Source organism: Sciurus vulgaris (assembly GCF_902686455.1).
Source record: "Sciurus vulgaris genome assembly, chromosome: 3".
NCBI lineage: Eukaryota > Metazoa > Chordata > Mammalia > Rodentia > Sciuridae > Sciurus > Sciurus vulgaris.
In genome coordinates, this window is record NC_136463.1 from 25,252,513 (window position 1) to 25,267,693 (window position 15,181).

Genomic DNA, 15,181 nt, shown 5'->3' on the forward strand with positions numbered 1-15,181 from the left:
GCACATTCAACTCATGATACGTCTGTGCAAATTGAAGGACGATGTTTCCATCCAGATGCAGTGGGAGGAATGTGTCACTTGGCACTGTCCAATGCAGGGTGGGTGAGCCGAGCTCAAGGGGCACAGAGGGTCGCCTCTCTGCTATGCGTGTGCTGAAAGCAGTGATCAGGGCTCCATCAGACATTGTCCTCCCAGAATGATGTTGCTAATTTGAATTTTGCTGGCTTTTTTTTTTTTTTTGTAGCTATTAACTTTAAAGTAGCTAAGCTGACTAGTTGAGACAGATTTATGTTCATATAAAATTAAGTCAGGTTGTAATGTTATAATGAAAATAATCAAAGACAACTCCCCAACACATCTATTTTTCCTTTAGAGCAGTCATGTTCAAACTATTAGACCATGAACCACAGTTATAAAAATAATTTATTTTGGGGCTGGGGATTTAGCTCAGAGATAGAACGTTTGCCCAGCATGTATAAGGCCTTGATTCCATACTCAGAACCCCCCCCCACACACAAAATCAAGACCCAGCGTGCCTTTATTACATATGATAGATTTTGATATTTGTCTACCCTATTTCATTTTTTAAAATGTTGACTATGATCCACTGAATTGGTTTTGTTCCCCACTGGTTGAAAAAAACAGCGTTAGAGTAGTCTCCCTGCCACTGAAGTTTGTGAGCCATTACAGAGATCTAGAAGGCAAGTTAAGCTTGCAGATGTCACAAACTTAAGAAGGGCTGTAAACACAATGGGTGTTAGTTTTAGGTTTCAAAGATCTTTAAAAATGGATAGGTGTAATGCTTAAGAGCACAATTCTCTAGACCTAAATAAAAATTCTGTTTGGTCCACTACTGGGGAGTGGGTGCCTGGGCATTCTTTCTCAGCCTCACTGTTCCGCCTATAAAACAGACAGTTGTCATCCTGCTAGGATTTCTGTGATACTCTGATAATTTACATGACAACATCTGGCATAAGGCATGACATATAGTGGATCAATACGTGGTGGTGGCCAGGTGTGGTTGTGGAAGCCACTTGGGAGACTGAGGAAGGAGGATGCTAGTTCGAGGCCAGCCTCAGCAATTTAGCAAGAGCGTAAGCAACTTATGAGACCCTGTCTCCAAATAAAATATAAAAAGGGCTGAGGATGTGGCTCAGTGGTAAAGCACCTCTGGGTTCAATTCCCCCACCCCACCCCCCAAAAAAAGAGTCCTTTGAGGAAAGTTCCATGGAACCTGGTCCTGGGACCCACCCGTTTGAGATACCCAGTCAACTTGCAGCAGCCAACCCTTAGTTCTTAGGTAGAAGCATGTTCATTTTAGCCCCCAGACTGGATTATCATCCTGCCTGCACTTTTTCCCTGGTTGGTTTTTGTACTGGGGATTGAACCCAAGGGCACTTAACCTCTTGAGCTATATCCCCAACCCTTTTTAAAAAAATTTTGAGACGGTCTTGCTGGGTTGCTTTTTGCTGAGACTGGCTTTGAACTCAGGATCCTCCTGTATCAACCTCCTGAGCTGCTGGGATTACAGGCATGCAACACCATACCCAGCCATTTTTTCTCTTCTTGATCACAAGAATATTATGAAGATTTATGTCGATGGCTATTGAATTAAGATGCACGGTGTGTATGTTCTCCCGATGTGTCTGTCCAAAACCCTATGAAAAGAAACTGAAATGTGTTCGGCATGGCTTGTTTCTTGCAACTCCATGCTTGTTCCTATGGTCATTTCTTCCTTCCCTCAGTAACTACAGTGCTGTTCAATCATTTATTCTAGAAATATACCAAGGATCTGTCTGGGATGTTTCAGGATCTACATGTACATTCTCACCTGGAGCTGCCCTTTGGCTCCTGGCACAGTGTGCAAGACCTGCAAAGCCCCCTTGACTTGCAGTGCAGTTTCTGTGAGTTGGGACCTGGTGACTATTAAAGTCACTGGGATGCCTCCTACCAGCTCATCACCAAGTCTGGGCTTCAGGTCCCCTTTCATCACCCTTCCTTTACCTTTCTCCAAGAATGTTTCCCCAGAAAGAGAAGCCAGAGAGGCCTGCCCATTGGGAATGGCTCTGCGTGCTCCAGCCTTTTTCCTTTTCTTGCTAAATGCCAGGTGCGAGCCCTGAGCCTTTTTGTCTTTTCAGCTCTCCCAAATAATATTCCTCTTGTCTCTGTTTTTCCTGGAACCTGCTTTCCAAAGGGCTAGGATACAGTCTGACTTCCTACCCAGTGTTCTTTTCCTGAGTGATTTATGAACTCAGGATGATCTAGATTCTTTCCCTGAAACTTCTCATGACTTCCATTTTTCTTATCTTGTTTTCCTTTTAAATCAGACTAAGTGCAGGGTAGAGTCTCCCTTCATTATTTCCTCAACCTTCTTTATTTTCTTTTATTTAAAAAAAGAATAATACGGTATAGTTGTCCCTCAGTATCCACAGGGCATTGGCTCCAGAACCTGCAGATACCAAAATCCAGAGATACTCAAAATTGTAGAGCAGTTGCATGTAACATACAACACATCCTCCTGTATACTTTATTTATAATTTTTTAAATTTCTTTTTAGTTGTTGGTGGACCTTTTTAAAATTCATTTATTTATATGCGATGCTGAGGATCGAACCCAGTGCCTCACACATGCTAGGCAAGTGTTCTACCACCAAACCACAATCCCAACCCCCTCCTGTATACTTTAAATCATCTCTTGATTACGTGTAATACCTAAAACAACATAGTTTATTATACCACATTGTTTAGAGAATAATTACAAGAAAATCTCTGCACAAATTTGGTATACAGTATTTTTTTCCTAATGTTTTGATATGTGTGGTTCAATCTGTGGATACAGAAGGCCAATTGTCTCATCACTGTGAGAAAACACGGAAATATAGAACAAGAAAAAAAAAACGTTTGTTAAGTAAAATTCTACCACCAAGAAATAACAACTTGTAACATTTTGTACACACACACACACACACACACACACACACACACACATTTAGACAAAAATAGAATTTACTCTGTTGGCATTCTGCTCTGTATATTGTTATTAGCTCCACCTGTTCTTGGGGCCAATACCTGCTGTCCTGGGTATAAGTATAAATTCATTTAAAAAAATAAACTGTATGTGATATTCCTGGAACCCTTGTCCGTTTGTGGTAAAGGCTGAGCATACAGCACCCTTGAAATTGGAATGAAACAGGTGTGTCCACCCATCAGGAACCCTGATCCAGCCTTCTGCTTCCCCCTATCCCTGAGGGGCTGGTTTGACATCTGCCTATAGCAGGAGTGAGCAGGAAGATTGATTGGCTGGGGGCTCCTCTGCCCACTATAGAGGGTTTCTATGTAGCTTGGGAGAGCCAGTTGAGGGGGTGGTGTGAATAACCTCGATACTGAGACAGTCTTGGTACAGTGTTCAGGGTCTTCGTGTTAGCCCAGTCATGTGGCTAAGGGGACAGTGCACTGGAGGCAGGCCCGGCTCCTCATAGTCTCGCATAACTGAGTCTGAGCAGAGAAGATCATCTGCTAAAAGGTATGGGGCTGCTATCCTATAGCAGGGACATGTGGGGAGAGGCAGGTAACTCTTCTCGGAGAAGCAAGAATAAACAGAGGCGAAAAGACAATCTGAGGCAGCGGGGCGGGGCGAGCGTGGGTTCTGTTTCTAAGATGTCTTGTGTGTTACTTTGTCTCTTTTCTTTCAGCAGATCCACAGATGAGCATGGCTGCCACTGCTGCCGTCAGTCCCAGTGACTACCTGCAGCCTGCCGCCGCCACCACCCAGGCGAGTGGGCTCTGAGGGTGGGCTTCTCAGCTGCTTGGGTGGGCTCACTGAAACGGATATTAACCACACTCAAAACCCTTTTCACTCTCACTTTCAATACCCTAACATGTGAGACCCAGGAAGGTTCACTGATCCATGAGTTCTAAACTAAGAAGTCATGCCATTTACTTAAGGTGCCACAGTTGGGTCAGGAGGAAAGCCAGGATTACAGTCAGTATTCTTTCCCCAGACACCACTGCCCATAGATGGAAACAGAGGCCTTTTTATTGCAGCCTCAAGAGAGCAGCCTTCCCCAGTTCACGAAGTTGCATGTACAAAGCACCAGAAAACACCAGCGTGTTTGTCCCTCCTGTTGCCTCTCCCTTTTCCCCTTCCTTCCTTCCTCAGTGGAATAGTCAGGGATTTCTCCTTCCCTGTGATGGGATTGTAGAACTCCTTCTGTGACTAAGGAGCGTCATTATCCCTGGTAAATCTAAGGCCAGTGAGAGGAGAGATCAGCCCACACTGCTAGTTCACCCTGCCCAGGGGCTGCTTCTGGGGGATTCCTGAGAAAGGCTTGTCCTACCTTTCCTTACTTACTTGGCAGAGAAGCCAGAGGGCTGCTGTGACACAGGTGGGAAAGGGCACACAGAGGGCTGCTAGGGATCATGAAGGGCCGATGGGCGCCTGGCGCCAGGCCTTCTTGTCTCACTCCTTTCCTCTGCTGGTTTTTGCAGGATTCCCAGCCTTCTCCTTTGGCCCTGCTTGCTGCAACATGTAGCAAAATTGGCCCTCCAGCTGTTGAAGCTGCTGTGACACCTCCTGCTCCCCCCCAGCCCACACCACGGAAACTGGTCCCTATCAAACCTGCCCCACTTCCTCTCAGTCCTGGCAAGAATAGCTTTGGCATCTTGTCCTCCAAAGGAAATATACTTCAGATTCAGGGGTCACAACTGAGCACCTCCTATCCTGGAGGGCAGCTGGTGTTCGCTATCCAGAACCCCACCATGATCAACAAAGGCAGCCGGTCAAACGCCAATATCCAGTACCAGGCGGTCCCTCAGATTCAGGCAAGCAGTTCCCAGACCATCCAGGTGCAGCCCAATCTCACCAACCAGATCCAGATCATCCCAGGCACCAACCAGGCCATCATCACCCCCTCGCCGTCCAGTCACAAGCCTGTCCCCATCAAGCCAGCCCCTGTCCAGAAGTCAAGTGCAACCACCACCCCTGTGCAGAGCGGGGCCAACGTGGTAAAGCTGACAGGCGGAGGTGGCAACGTGACACTCACCCTGCCTGTCAACAACCTTATGAACACCAGTGACACTGGGGCAGCCACTCAGCTCCTCACCGAAAGCCCTCCCACACCTCTGTCTAAGACTAACAAGAAAGCCAGGAAGAAGAGCCTTCCAGCCTCCCAGCCATCCGTGGCTGTGGCTGAGCAGGTGGAGACGGTGCTGATCGAGACCACAGCAGACAACATCATCCAGGCAGGAAACAACCTGCTGATTGTTCAGAGCCCTGGGGGTGGCCAGCCAGCTGTGGTTCAGCAGGTCCAGGTGGTGCCCCCCAAGGCCGAGCAACAACAGGTGGTGCAGATCCCCCAGCAGGCTCTGCGGGTAGTGCAGGCTGCATCTGCCACTCTCCCCACCGTCCCCCAGAAGCCCTCCCAGAACTTTCAGATCCAGACGGCTGAGTCAACGCCTACTCAGGTACCATACACCCTCTGCCCTGCCTCCCTCTTCTGCTCTGATTACCCCTCAGCTTGCTTTTGAAGGTGAGGTGGGTCATCTCCTGATTTGATCTGGGGTTGGAGTTAATATCATTTAGGGTGGGCAGGAAGTGCCATTTCGGTCTGACAAATGAGCTCTCTTCAGATCTTGGACCAACTACTGCTAATCTGTAGAAAGCAGATGAAATAGATTTATTTTGATCCTTTTTCTTTATGGGGAATCTTTGGGGACCCGTAGGGGACAGATATGTATCTTTTAATAAAGCTTTCTTATAGAATTACTTAGGAGAACAAAAATGAAAATTTCTAGTCAGATCCATAGAATTTGAAATAAAGTAACAATAAGAAATATGCTTATCATTGTGAATTACAAATAATAATAATAGGAGCAGCCTAATTTTACAGCAGGAACATTTAGGCTAAATTCATCTGGAGTGTTGAATTCAACAAGTATGTTCTCTCCTTTCGCATTTATTAAGGTTGTCTAAGCTGGGCATGGAGGCACACTCCTACAATACCAGCTACTTGGGGGCTGAGGCAGGAGAATCAAAAGTTGGAGACTCAACAACTGAGTGAGATCTTGTCTCAAAATAAAAAGGGCTGGGCATGGTGGCACAAGCCAGCCTCAGCAACTTAGCGAGGCCCTAAGCAACTTAGTGAGACCCTGTCTCAGTGGCTCAGTGTTCGAGGACCCCTGGGTTTAAACCCCAGTACTACCAAAAACAACACCAACAACAAAAAAAGTGCTCAGTTACTCCAGATCTCTCTGGCTCTGTGAGCACATTTTACTCTTTGTGCATGCTTCTTGAATGCCAGAGATTGTGTCCATGTTGCAGATGGAGAACTGGGAATTCCAAGAAGTTAGAAAGTTACCCAAGATTTCTTAGCGGGTAAATGATAAGCACCAGGATTCAACCCAGAGTTTTCTTTCTTTTTACTGTTCCTCTTTCTCCTTTTCTTTCATTTTTGCTGTACTAGGGATTGAACCCAGGGGTGCTTAACTACCGAGTCACATCCCCAGGCCATTTTTATATTTTACTTAGAGACAGTCTTGCTGAGTGGCTTAGGGCCTCACTAAGTTGATGAGGCTGGGAACTCAAGATCCTCCTGCCTCAGCCTCCCGAGCCGCTGGGATTACAGGCGTGCACCACCACACCCAACCCTAGACCTTTTTATTTTTTATTTTGAGACAGGATCTCACTCAGTTGCTGAGGCTGTCCTTGAACTTGGCAATCATCCTGCCTCAGCCTCCCAAATAGCTGGGTATGGGTGTGTATCACCATGCCGGGCCCTCAAGTCAGATTTCTAACTTTAAACCCCACACTTTTCCATTCTCCTCCTTGACTCTGTGTGGTGGGTGCTACCATTAAAATTGAGGATGGGGGGCTGGGGAGATAGCTCAGGTGGTAGCGTGCTTGCCTTATAAGCACAAGGCCCTGAGTTTGATCCCCAATACTGCCAAAAAAAAAAAAAAATTGAGGATGGGTTTTTGTTTTTTTTTTTTTAATGTAGAAAATTAATTCCTTCCATTGAGGAATTTATAATCAAGATGCCTGTAGAGCCTGTGACTGGCTCTATAGGCATCTGAGGCCTTCCTTAGAATTCCTCCTCCCTTCTGGTGTATTACATGTTGCCAGGTGACTTTAAAAATTGTTTATTTATCACAATATCTGAGGTCCCATTATCAGACCTATTTTAAATGTGAAGAACTGCTGGATGTGGTGGCACACACCTTTAATCCCAGCTACTTGGGAGGCTGACAGTAGGATCATAAGTTCAAGGCCAGCCTAGGCAACCCGGTGAGACCCTGTCTCAAAATTAAAAGATAAAAAGGACTTAGGATATATAGCTCAGCGACAAAGCACTCCTGGATTGAATTCCCAACACTGAAAAGAAAAAAAAAAAGAAAGTGAAGAACTGAAGCAATACCTGCTTAGGTGTGGTATGTACATCCTCGGCAGGTTCAGTCATCCTTTCTTCCATGAGGTTCCACATCTTTAGACTTTTGGAGGCAGGACTTAAGTCAGTTCTTCCTGAGGAAATAATCATACACATGCATAAAGATTTAGGTATGATATCATCATAATTATCATTATTACTTTTGGGACTAGGGCCTGAACCCAGGGGCACTCTACTACTGAGCTACTTTCCCAGCCCTCTTTATTTTTTTATTTTGAGACAGGGTCTTACCAAGTTTCCCAGGCTGGCCCCCAACTTCCCAGGCCCTCTGTCAGTGATTGTTTCTGTCTTTGTTTTTCACGATCTTGACAGTGGTACTGGCCAAATACCCTGTAGAAAGTCCCCCTGTGTAGATTTGTCTCACATTTTTATGATGATTAGACTGAAGTTATGGGATTTTGTAAAGAATATCAGAGGCAAGATGCCCATTTCATCACATTACATCAGGGCTGCAAGACACCCCTAGCTCTTGTCCCTTGGTAAATATAGGTGGCAAAGGTGGTGTTCATCAGGTGTCTTCTTTGCAAGTTGTTACTTTTCCCTTTGTTCTTTGGAGAACAGTGGCTAAGTTTGAATTTGTGTCTTTTTCCCATTTATTTACTTATTCAATCATTTATACCAGTATGGACTCATGTATATTTTATACTTTGGGTTATAAGCCAGTACTATTTTTGCTTAAATTGTTTCAGCTTTCGCCATTGGGAACTCATTCATGCTGACACCTATATTTCTTTGACGTGTTCCCATCCTTTTTTAAAAATTCCGCTTTATTGAGGTATTCATACACCATAAAATCAGCTTTTCAAGGTATACAATTCTGCGGTCTTTAGTATATTTACAGAGTTGTGCAGCCTTCATCATTAATTCAGCTCTCCCTTGCCATCCCCCTCCCCGCAGTCTCTGACAACCACTGGTGTATTTCCTGCCTCTGCATTGCCTGTTCTGGACGTTTCCCATGAATGGACACATACAATAGAAGGTCTTTTGTGACTAGTTTCTTCCACTTAGCGTAATCTCCAGGTTCATCCATGCTTAGCATCGGGACTTCATCCCTTGATCTTCTCAGCTCTAGACTAAGAAGCAACCATTTCTCTTAGGAGTCCTGGTTCCTCTTCTTGGAGGATGTGATGGCAGTTTTTTCATTCTATCATTCTCCATTCCATTTATTTATTTTTCAGTATGGAGCCATGGATTCCTGTTTTATTCAGTGGGTTATAGTTCACTAACATAACTATTTTGATGTTTAAATTGTCCCAGATTTGGTCAATGAGGGCCCCCTCAAGCTGACTTTTCACCGTCCCTACCCTGTTGTGGGCATCTCCTTAACTTCCCAGCACAAGTGTCCCAGTCTCTACTTCTACCTTCCCTGACCCAACCCTGGAATTAGCTCTTTCTCTGGGGAGTTCTCATTCCCTTTATTTATTTATTTAAATTAAAAAAATTTTTAGTTGTAGATGGACATAATACCTTTTATTTATTCACATGTGGTGCTGAGGATCGAACGAAGTGCCTCACATGTGCTAGGCAAGCGCTCTATCACTGAGCCACAACGGCAGCCTCTCATTCCTGTTAGTGGAGCGTGGATTTAGAAACTAGGGCTTGGTGCTGGGGGAGCTTATTGCTCGCGGGGTGTTGCTGCTCCCAGCCATTCTAAGTGGACACAGTTATGAAGTACATACAAATAGACATATGTCTACAGATGTAGACATTGTCTAAACATATATATACATTTTTTTTCACCTTTGCCAATCCAGATAGGAGAAAAATTGTTTCTCATTTACGTGTCTCTTGAGGACTAACGTGAACCTATTTTTTTTTTTTTTTTTTTTTTGTCACAGTGCACTGTCTACTAATTTTCCAACTCTGAGATTTGGCATTGACATTTTTCTGTATTAACACAGTAAATTAAGTTTGGTTTCAAACCAATAGCCAGCCTTGCTAACTTAGTACAGATACCTTGCGCCCCTTGTTGAACATCAACAGTGTATAAATGTAGATTTGGGCTGTTGAAGGAGAGGCTTGGGCTGACAGAGGGGCACCACCTGTTCTTACTTGGGCAAGGAGATTTGGAGGTGCCGGAGCCCTCTCTCCTAGAACTCTTACTTTTTCCCTCCGGCCCCCTCAGGTCTACATCCGCACACCTTCTGGTGAAGTACAAACAGTCCTTGTCCAGGACAGCCCCCCAGCAACAGCTACAACCACCTCGACCACCACGTGTAGCAGCCCTGCGCCCCGAGCTTCCCATCTGAGTGGAACCAGCAAAAAGCACTCAGCCGCAATTCTCCGAAAAGAGCGCCCCCTGCCAAAGATCGCACCCGCCGGGAGCATCATCAGCCTGAATGCTGCGCAGCTGGCCGCGGCTGCCCAGGCCATGCAGACTATCAACATCAATGGAGTGCAGGTCCAGGGCGTGCCGGTCACCATCACCAACACTGGCGGTGAGGGAAGAGCCTGCAGCCAGGTTGTTGGTACCAAAGCCTGTGTGCCCAGCATGTGGGAAGGGGCCAGTCTGGGGATTCCCAGTGGCAGCAGTGAGGATACTGCCTATTCTTTGCCTGGTCCCCTGCAGCCTAAGAGCACACCCATGTGTCCCAATTGGTCCTTACAGTAGAGCTGTAAGATAGAGTAAGTCACATATTGTCCCCACCTGACAGATGCAGACCTTGAATATGCAGACCTTGAACATGGAGAAAATAGATGTATGTACTCGGGAAATTTTCCAAGTAACAGGCACACAGATTAGTTTGGTACAAACTGAGGACAGATGTTCAAGGGAGATTCTGAGTAAAGGGAGCAAAGAAGACTTCTTAGAAAGGCTGTCATCAAGGTTGAGGGCAAGGAGGGAACCCTGAGTGGTGGGAAAGCTTGTGCTATGCTTCAAGTCACTGGTGGTATGTATGCTGTGAAAGTGGCCTCAGAAATAATCATAGGAAAAATTGAAGCTACCTAGCAAAAGTGCTTTTTTGCATCCTGTACCTGGTTGAAGGGCAAACTCAAAGGTAGCAGTGCAACTCTGAATTTCCTCTCTCCGTTATTTTTTTTTTTTAATTTTTTGGTGCTGAGGATTGAACCCAACTGAGCTATATAGCACTTTATGTGTTTGTTTTTCCTATTTGAGGGAACCCCAAAAGAGAGGCATCCTACAGGACTTGCTTTTTCCCAAAGCACACAGAACTGTTTCCTGACGCTAACAAAAGTCCCTCGAGACTTTTCTAAAAGCAGAGTAGATACCTCACAAGGACCTAAGGTAGAGGAAATTCAGGAAGAATGCTCCAAGACAATTCAATATGACCCTTTGTTACTGGAATCATGTAGGCAATGTCTTTAACTTTTTTTTTTTTCCTATTTTTGTGGCATGTGGGATTGAACCCAGGGGAGCTTTACTACTAAGCTATACTCCACACCTTTAATTTAAATTCTGAGACAGGGTCTCACTAAGTTGCTGAGGCTGGCCTCCCAACTTGTAATTCTTCTGCCCTAGTCTCCCAAGTAGCTGGTATATATGTGCTCCACCACCTGGTTCATGTAGGCAACATCTTTTTTTTTTTTGGTGGGGATGGGTACTGGAGATTAAACCACTGAACCACATCCCCAGCCCTTTGTTGTATTTGATTTAGAAACAGGGTCTCACTGAGTTGCTTAGCACTTCACTTTTGCTGAGGCTGGCTTTGAATTCAAGATCCTTCTGCCTCAGCCTCCCAAGCCACTGGGATTAACAGGTGTGCACCACCACACCTGGCTTCTGTAGGCAACATCTTAAAGTGCATTTTGAGCTTGGTACAGTGGCATATGCCTTCTGTCCTAGCTACTCTAAGGTTGAGGCAAAAAGATCAAAAGTTTGAGACCAGCCTGGGCAATTTAGTGAGACATTGTCTCAAAATTTAAAAGGGCTGGGATGCCAGGAGTGGTGGCTCAAGCCTGTAATCCCAGTGGCTTGGGAGACTGAGGCAGAAGGATAATGAGTTCAAAGCCAGCCTCAGCAACTTAGTGAGGCCCTGTCTCAAAAAAAAAAAAAAAAAAAAAAAAAAAAAGCCAAATATGTTATATGTATGTGTGCGTGTGTGTATGAAGGCTGAAGGCTGGGATGTGGCTCGGTGGTTGAGCACCCCTGGGTTCAATCCCCCGTACCAAAAAAATTTCAAAAGGTCGGAGAGTGCTGGGATGTAGCTCAGTGGTAGAACACCTGCTTCTTAGCATGTGTGAGGCCCAGGGTTCAGTCCACAGTAATACAGAAGATATACACATATAAAAATAAAATGATAAGAAAATAAAAAAGATGAGGTGAAGTGAGGGGAGATAAAATAAAAGGAATGAATTTTGCCTGTGAAGTATGATGGTTCAAGGTACTGACTCTGAACCTGGGTTCAGATTGGGCTCTACAACCTATTAGCCATGTAACCTTGACATGTTATTTAACCTTGGTTTCCTCTTCTCTGAAATAGAGATAACAGTATCTGTTATGTCTCTAACTGGCTCTCAAAAATAGCAGTTGTGATTATCATTATCATGTAGAAGGGAAGAAGAGTTCACCCAAGGTTTCAGGCTTCCTCCCGGTGAACCATGCCCTTCTTTTTACCACAGGGCAGCAGCAGCTGACGGTGCAGAATGTTTCTGGAAACAACCTGACCATCAGTGGGCTAAGCCCCACCCAGATCCAGCTGCAGATGGAGCAGGCCCTGGCTGGAGAGGCCCAGCCAGGGGAGAAGCGGCGCCGCATGGCCTGCACGTGTCCCAACTGCAAGGATGGGGAGAAGAGGTAATCCTAGGATTAGGCTGCACGAACGGCCTGGCATGTGCCCTGTTCCCCAGCCCGCTCCGCGGGTGCCCAGGACTTAGGCTTAGCTTGCCTTTTTTTTTTTTTGTAGTACTGAGTATTGAACCCAGGGGCATTTTACCACTGAGCTACACCTTTAGCCCCCTTTTTTTTTCCCTGTGACCTGACCCTACACCTTGCTCCATCCTATTTCTGCCTGTTTTCTACCTCCTTCCTCTTTTCCCATTCCCTCCACCCCACCCTTAATCCAATTCTCAGGTCTGGAGAGCAAGGCAAGAAAAAGCACGTGTGCCACATCCCGGACTGTGGCAAGACTTTCCGGAAGACGTCCTTGCTGCGGGCCCACGTGCGCCTGCACACCGGAGAGCGGCCGTTTGTCTGCAACTGGTTCTTCTGTGGAAAGAGGTTCACGCGGAGCGACGAGCTCCAGCGGCACGCTCGCACCCACACAGGTCAGCTCCTGCCTCCCTTCACCCCTGCCCCGCTGCCCTCAGTGCATCAGCACCCTGGCCTGTGCAGGAGCTGCCACACTGAACAAGAGCTACCGACTGTCCAGAGGTTACCCCAGAAATTCTTTGCAGCCATTCCTCAATCACAGCGTTCCCCAAAGTGGTATCACTGCATTATACGACCCCAGTGACCCCTGCCACATCTGCATAAAAGCACTTGCATAGTGTGCTACACGCTATACTAAACATTTACAGATTACCCGAGTTAATCCCGGTAAGGACTCTCTGGGAGGTACTGAGGCATGGACAGGTGGCCAGGTCACGCAGCCAGTGACAGGCAGAGCCAGGTTCAAGCCCAGCCCTTTGGCTCCCAAGTCCATGTTCTTAGTCACTATTCCGTGCTGCCCTCCTGTTGTTATTTACATAATGATTTTTCTTAAATTATTTATCTGTTTTACTCATTTATTTCCTAAGCATTATTATTTTTTATATTGTAGCTTTGATATCATGTTTTAATGTACTGGCAAAAAAATGCAACATTATTAGAAAAATGCTATAGCAGATGCCCCAGTGAGCAGACCCCTGTATGGGGACTGGTGGTAGGGGACTTGAGAACCAGAGCTCCTGGGCAGGGTGTAGGACAGGACAGACCCCATTAGATGCAGAAGAGTAAATACTTCTCTCAACACTGGCTGACCTGGCCTGGGTCAGTGTGCTTCAGGTCAGTAAGTGCTCAGGGCTCGTGAGGTCAGAGTGGAGTGGCGTCTTCCTGGGTGAGGAAGGTGTTGATGCACATTTAAAGTCCAAGGAACACAGATCAGAACAGAGCAGGCAGACAGTCCTACATAAGACTGCAGGGGCTCAGTGTGAGTATCTCGGGCAAAGGACAAGGAGCTACAGCCAAGTAGACTGGAGAGGTCATATAGGGCAGAGAAGTGAGGACTGATCAAAAAAAGTTCAGAGCAGTAGATGACAGGGAGGAAATGTTTAAGCATGAGGTGGTCAGAACGAGGCGATGAGGCCATGCCAGCTTAATCAGGGGCCCCTCAGGTGCTCCTTCTTTTGGGGGCAACCACAGTGTTTGCACATGGGCTCCATGTGTAATGGATATCTCCTCTTCCTAGGGGACAAACGCTTCGAGTGTGCCCAGTGTCAGAAGCGCTTCATGAGGAGTGACCACCTCACCAAGCATTACAAGACCCACCTGGTCACGAAGAACTTATAAGGCCAACTGAGACAGGAGGACGTGAAGATGCAGTTCCCTCATCTGTCCTGCCTGGGCCCCTAGTGAACAGGTGCCCATGGCTGCCCTCAGCCCCGCTCCTGTTCTGCGGCTGTGTCCCCACAGGAAGGGGCCCTGCTCCCCATGCTCTCCTTCTGAAGTCCCTTGGCTCTTCCCTGGCCCTTCCTTCCCACCACGAGCTCCCGGCCTGCCCAGACCATGGGCAGTGGCCATGCCCAATGAGACGTTCTAAACCAGGACGCATGGGAACCCTTATTTCCAAAGGAAAAACATGCATTTCACTCCGTCGAGGAGCAAAGTGAGCCCACCCCTGCCCTGTTCCCTGCCCCCAACACTCCCAACACTGCCGGAGTCCCATTGTGCCATGCCTCCCCCACTCCTGTGCCTCCTTGCCCCCCACACTACCCACTTGGGATGCCCCGGTGTCCTGCACCCAGCCTCCCTCTGGCACCCACCTCTGCAGAGACTCAGGAGGCCTCCTCCACTCCACTGCCCAGCCCTGCCACGGCTCTCCTCCAGACATTCCAACTTCCTATTTAAAAAGTCAGACACCGTGGACTCTTCCTCTCCCCTTTTTCTATGGAGAACGTTGCCTTATACTCTACTTCAGATGATGAACACTGTGTATTGTGTGTGCTTTAAGGACGTTTTATTTAATTGCTCCCTTCTTCCTTTCCTTTGTAGCCACCTCCCCCATGCCTGCTTTCAGTTTAGGATTTGGGGGGGCAATGATGAGCATATGAATTTTTTTCTCACTCTAGCAGTCCTATTTTCTAAGTGAAACAGCATTTCAACTCAAAAACACTTCCATCCCGAACCTCCTCCCTCTCCCCTCATCTCACCTGCCCCCCAAGCTCAACTGTGTACAGTGTATATTGTATAATAGACGATTGTGTCTACTACATGTTTTAAAAAACATATTGCTTGTTATTTTTGAGGCTTTTAAATTAAACAAAAATCCAACTTTATTTTTAGTTGTAACTGCTTGAGGTATGTTTTATGAATTAAGTGACAGATTTGTTATCCTTTATTAACAATGTACTTTGTTGGTCAGTGCTGGGCTGACAAAAATTTTTTCTTGCTAATAAATTTAGTTGCCTGAGGCAAAATCTGCACCTTGGCAGTTTGGCTTCCTTTGTGTTTTGCCTTGGAGGACTCAGAAAGGGACTCCAGGAGAGGGAGCCTTTGGACCTTGCCCAGGGGCTGCAGTCATGTGTGCTTCACAGTGAAGTCCCCAGAGCAAGCGTCTCCAGGGACCTCCAGAGGCCAGGGCC

The 15,181-nt window shown here is 46.5% G+C and overlaps 1 protein-coding gene and 1 long non-coding RNA gene across 6 annotated transcripts in view; one reads left to right on the plus strand and one right to left on the minus strand.

Annotated features, from left to right (window-relative positions):
- LOC306658066 overlaps nucleotides 1-15,181 on the minus strand; it is a 35,147-nt gene that overhangs the window by 10,703 nt on the left and 9,263 nt on the right. For 2 of the 5 annotated variants that reach the window (XR_013762950.1, XR_013762951.1), the window contains exons 2-3: nucleotides 7,412-7,515; nucleotides 4,351-4,518 (exon numbers count right to left, since the gene is read on the minus strand). This is a non-coding gene — a long non-coding RNA (uncharacterized lncRNA). Of the gene's footprint in view, nucleotides 1-3,689; nucleotides 3,819-4,350; nucleotides 4,519-7,411; nucleotides 7,772-15,181 lie in introns of those variants that run through there. The other 3 variants (XR_013762953.1, XR_013762952.1, XR_013762954.1) reach the window with 3 other exon arrangements.
- Nucleotides 3,692-15,030, plus strand: SP2 (Sp2 transcription factor). Its single transcript, XM_079134759.1, has 6 exons — nucleotides 3,692-3,771; nucleotides 4,488-5,462; nucleotides 9,567-9,879; nucleotides 12,023-12,197; nucleotides 12,474-12,667; nucleotides 13,789-15,030. Exons 1-6 carry the CDS (start codon nucleotides 3,703-3,705, stop codon nucleotides 13,887-13,889), a joined length of 1,827 nt encoding a protein of 608 aa, XP_078990885.1. The 5' UTR covers nucleotides 3,692-3,702; the 3' UTR covers nucleotides 13,890-15,030.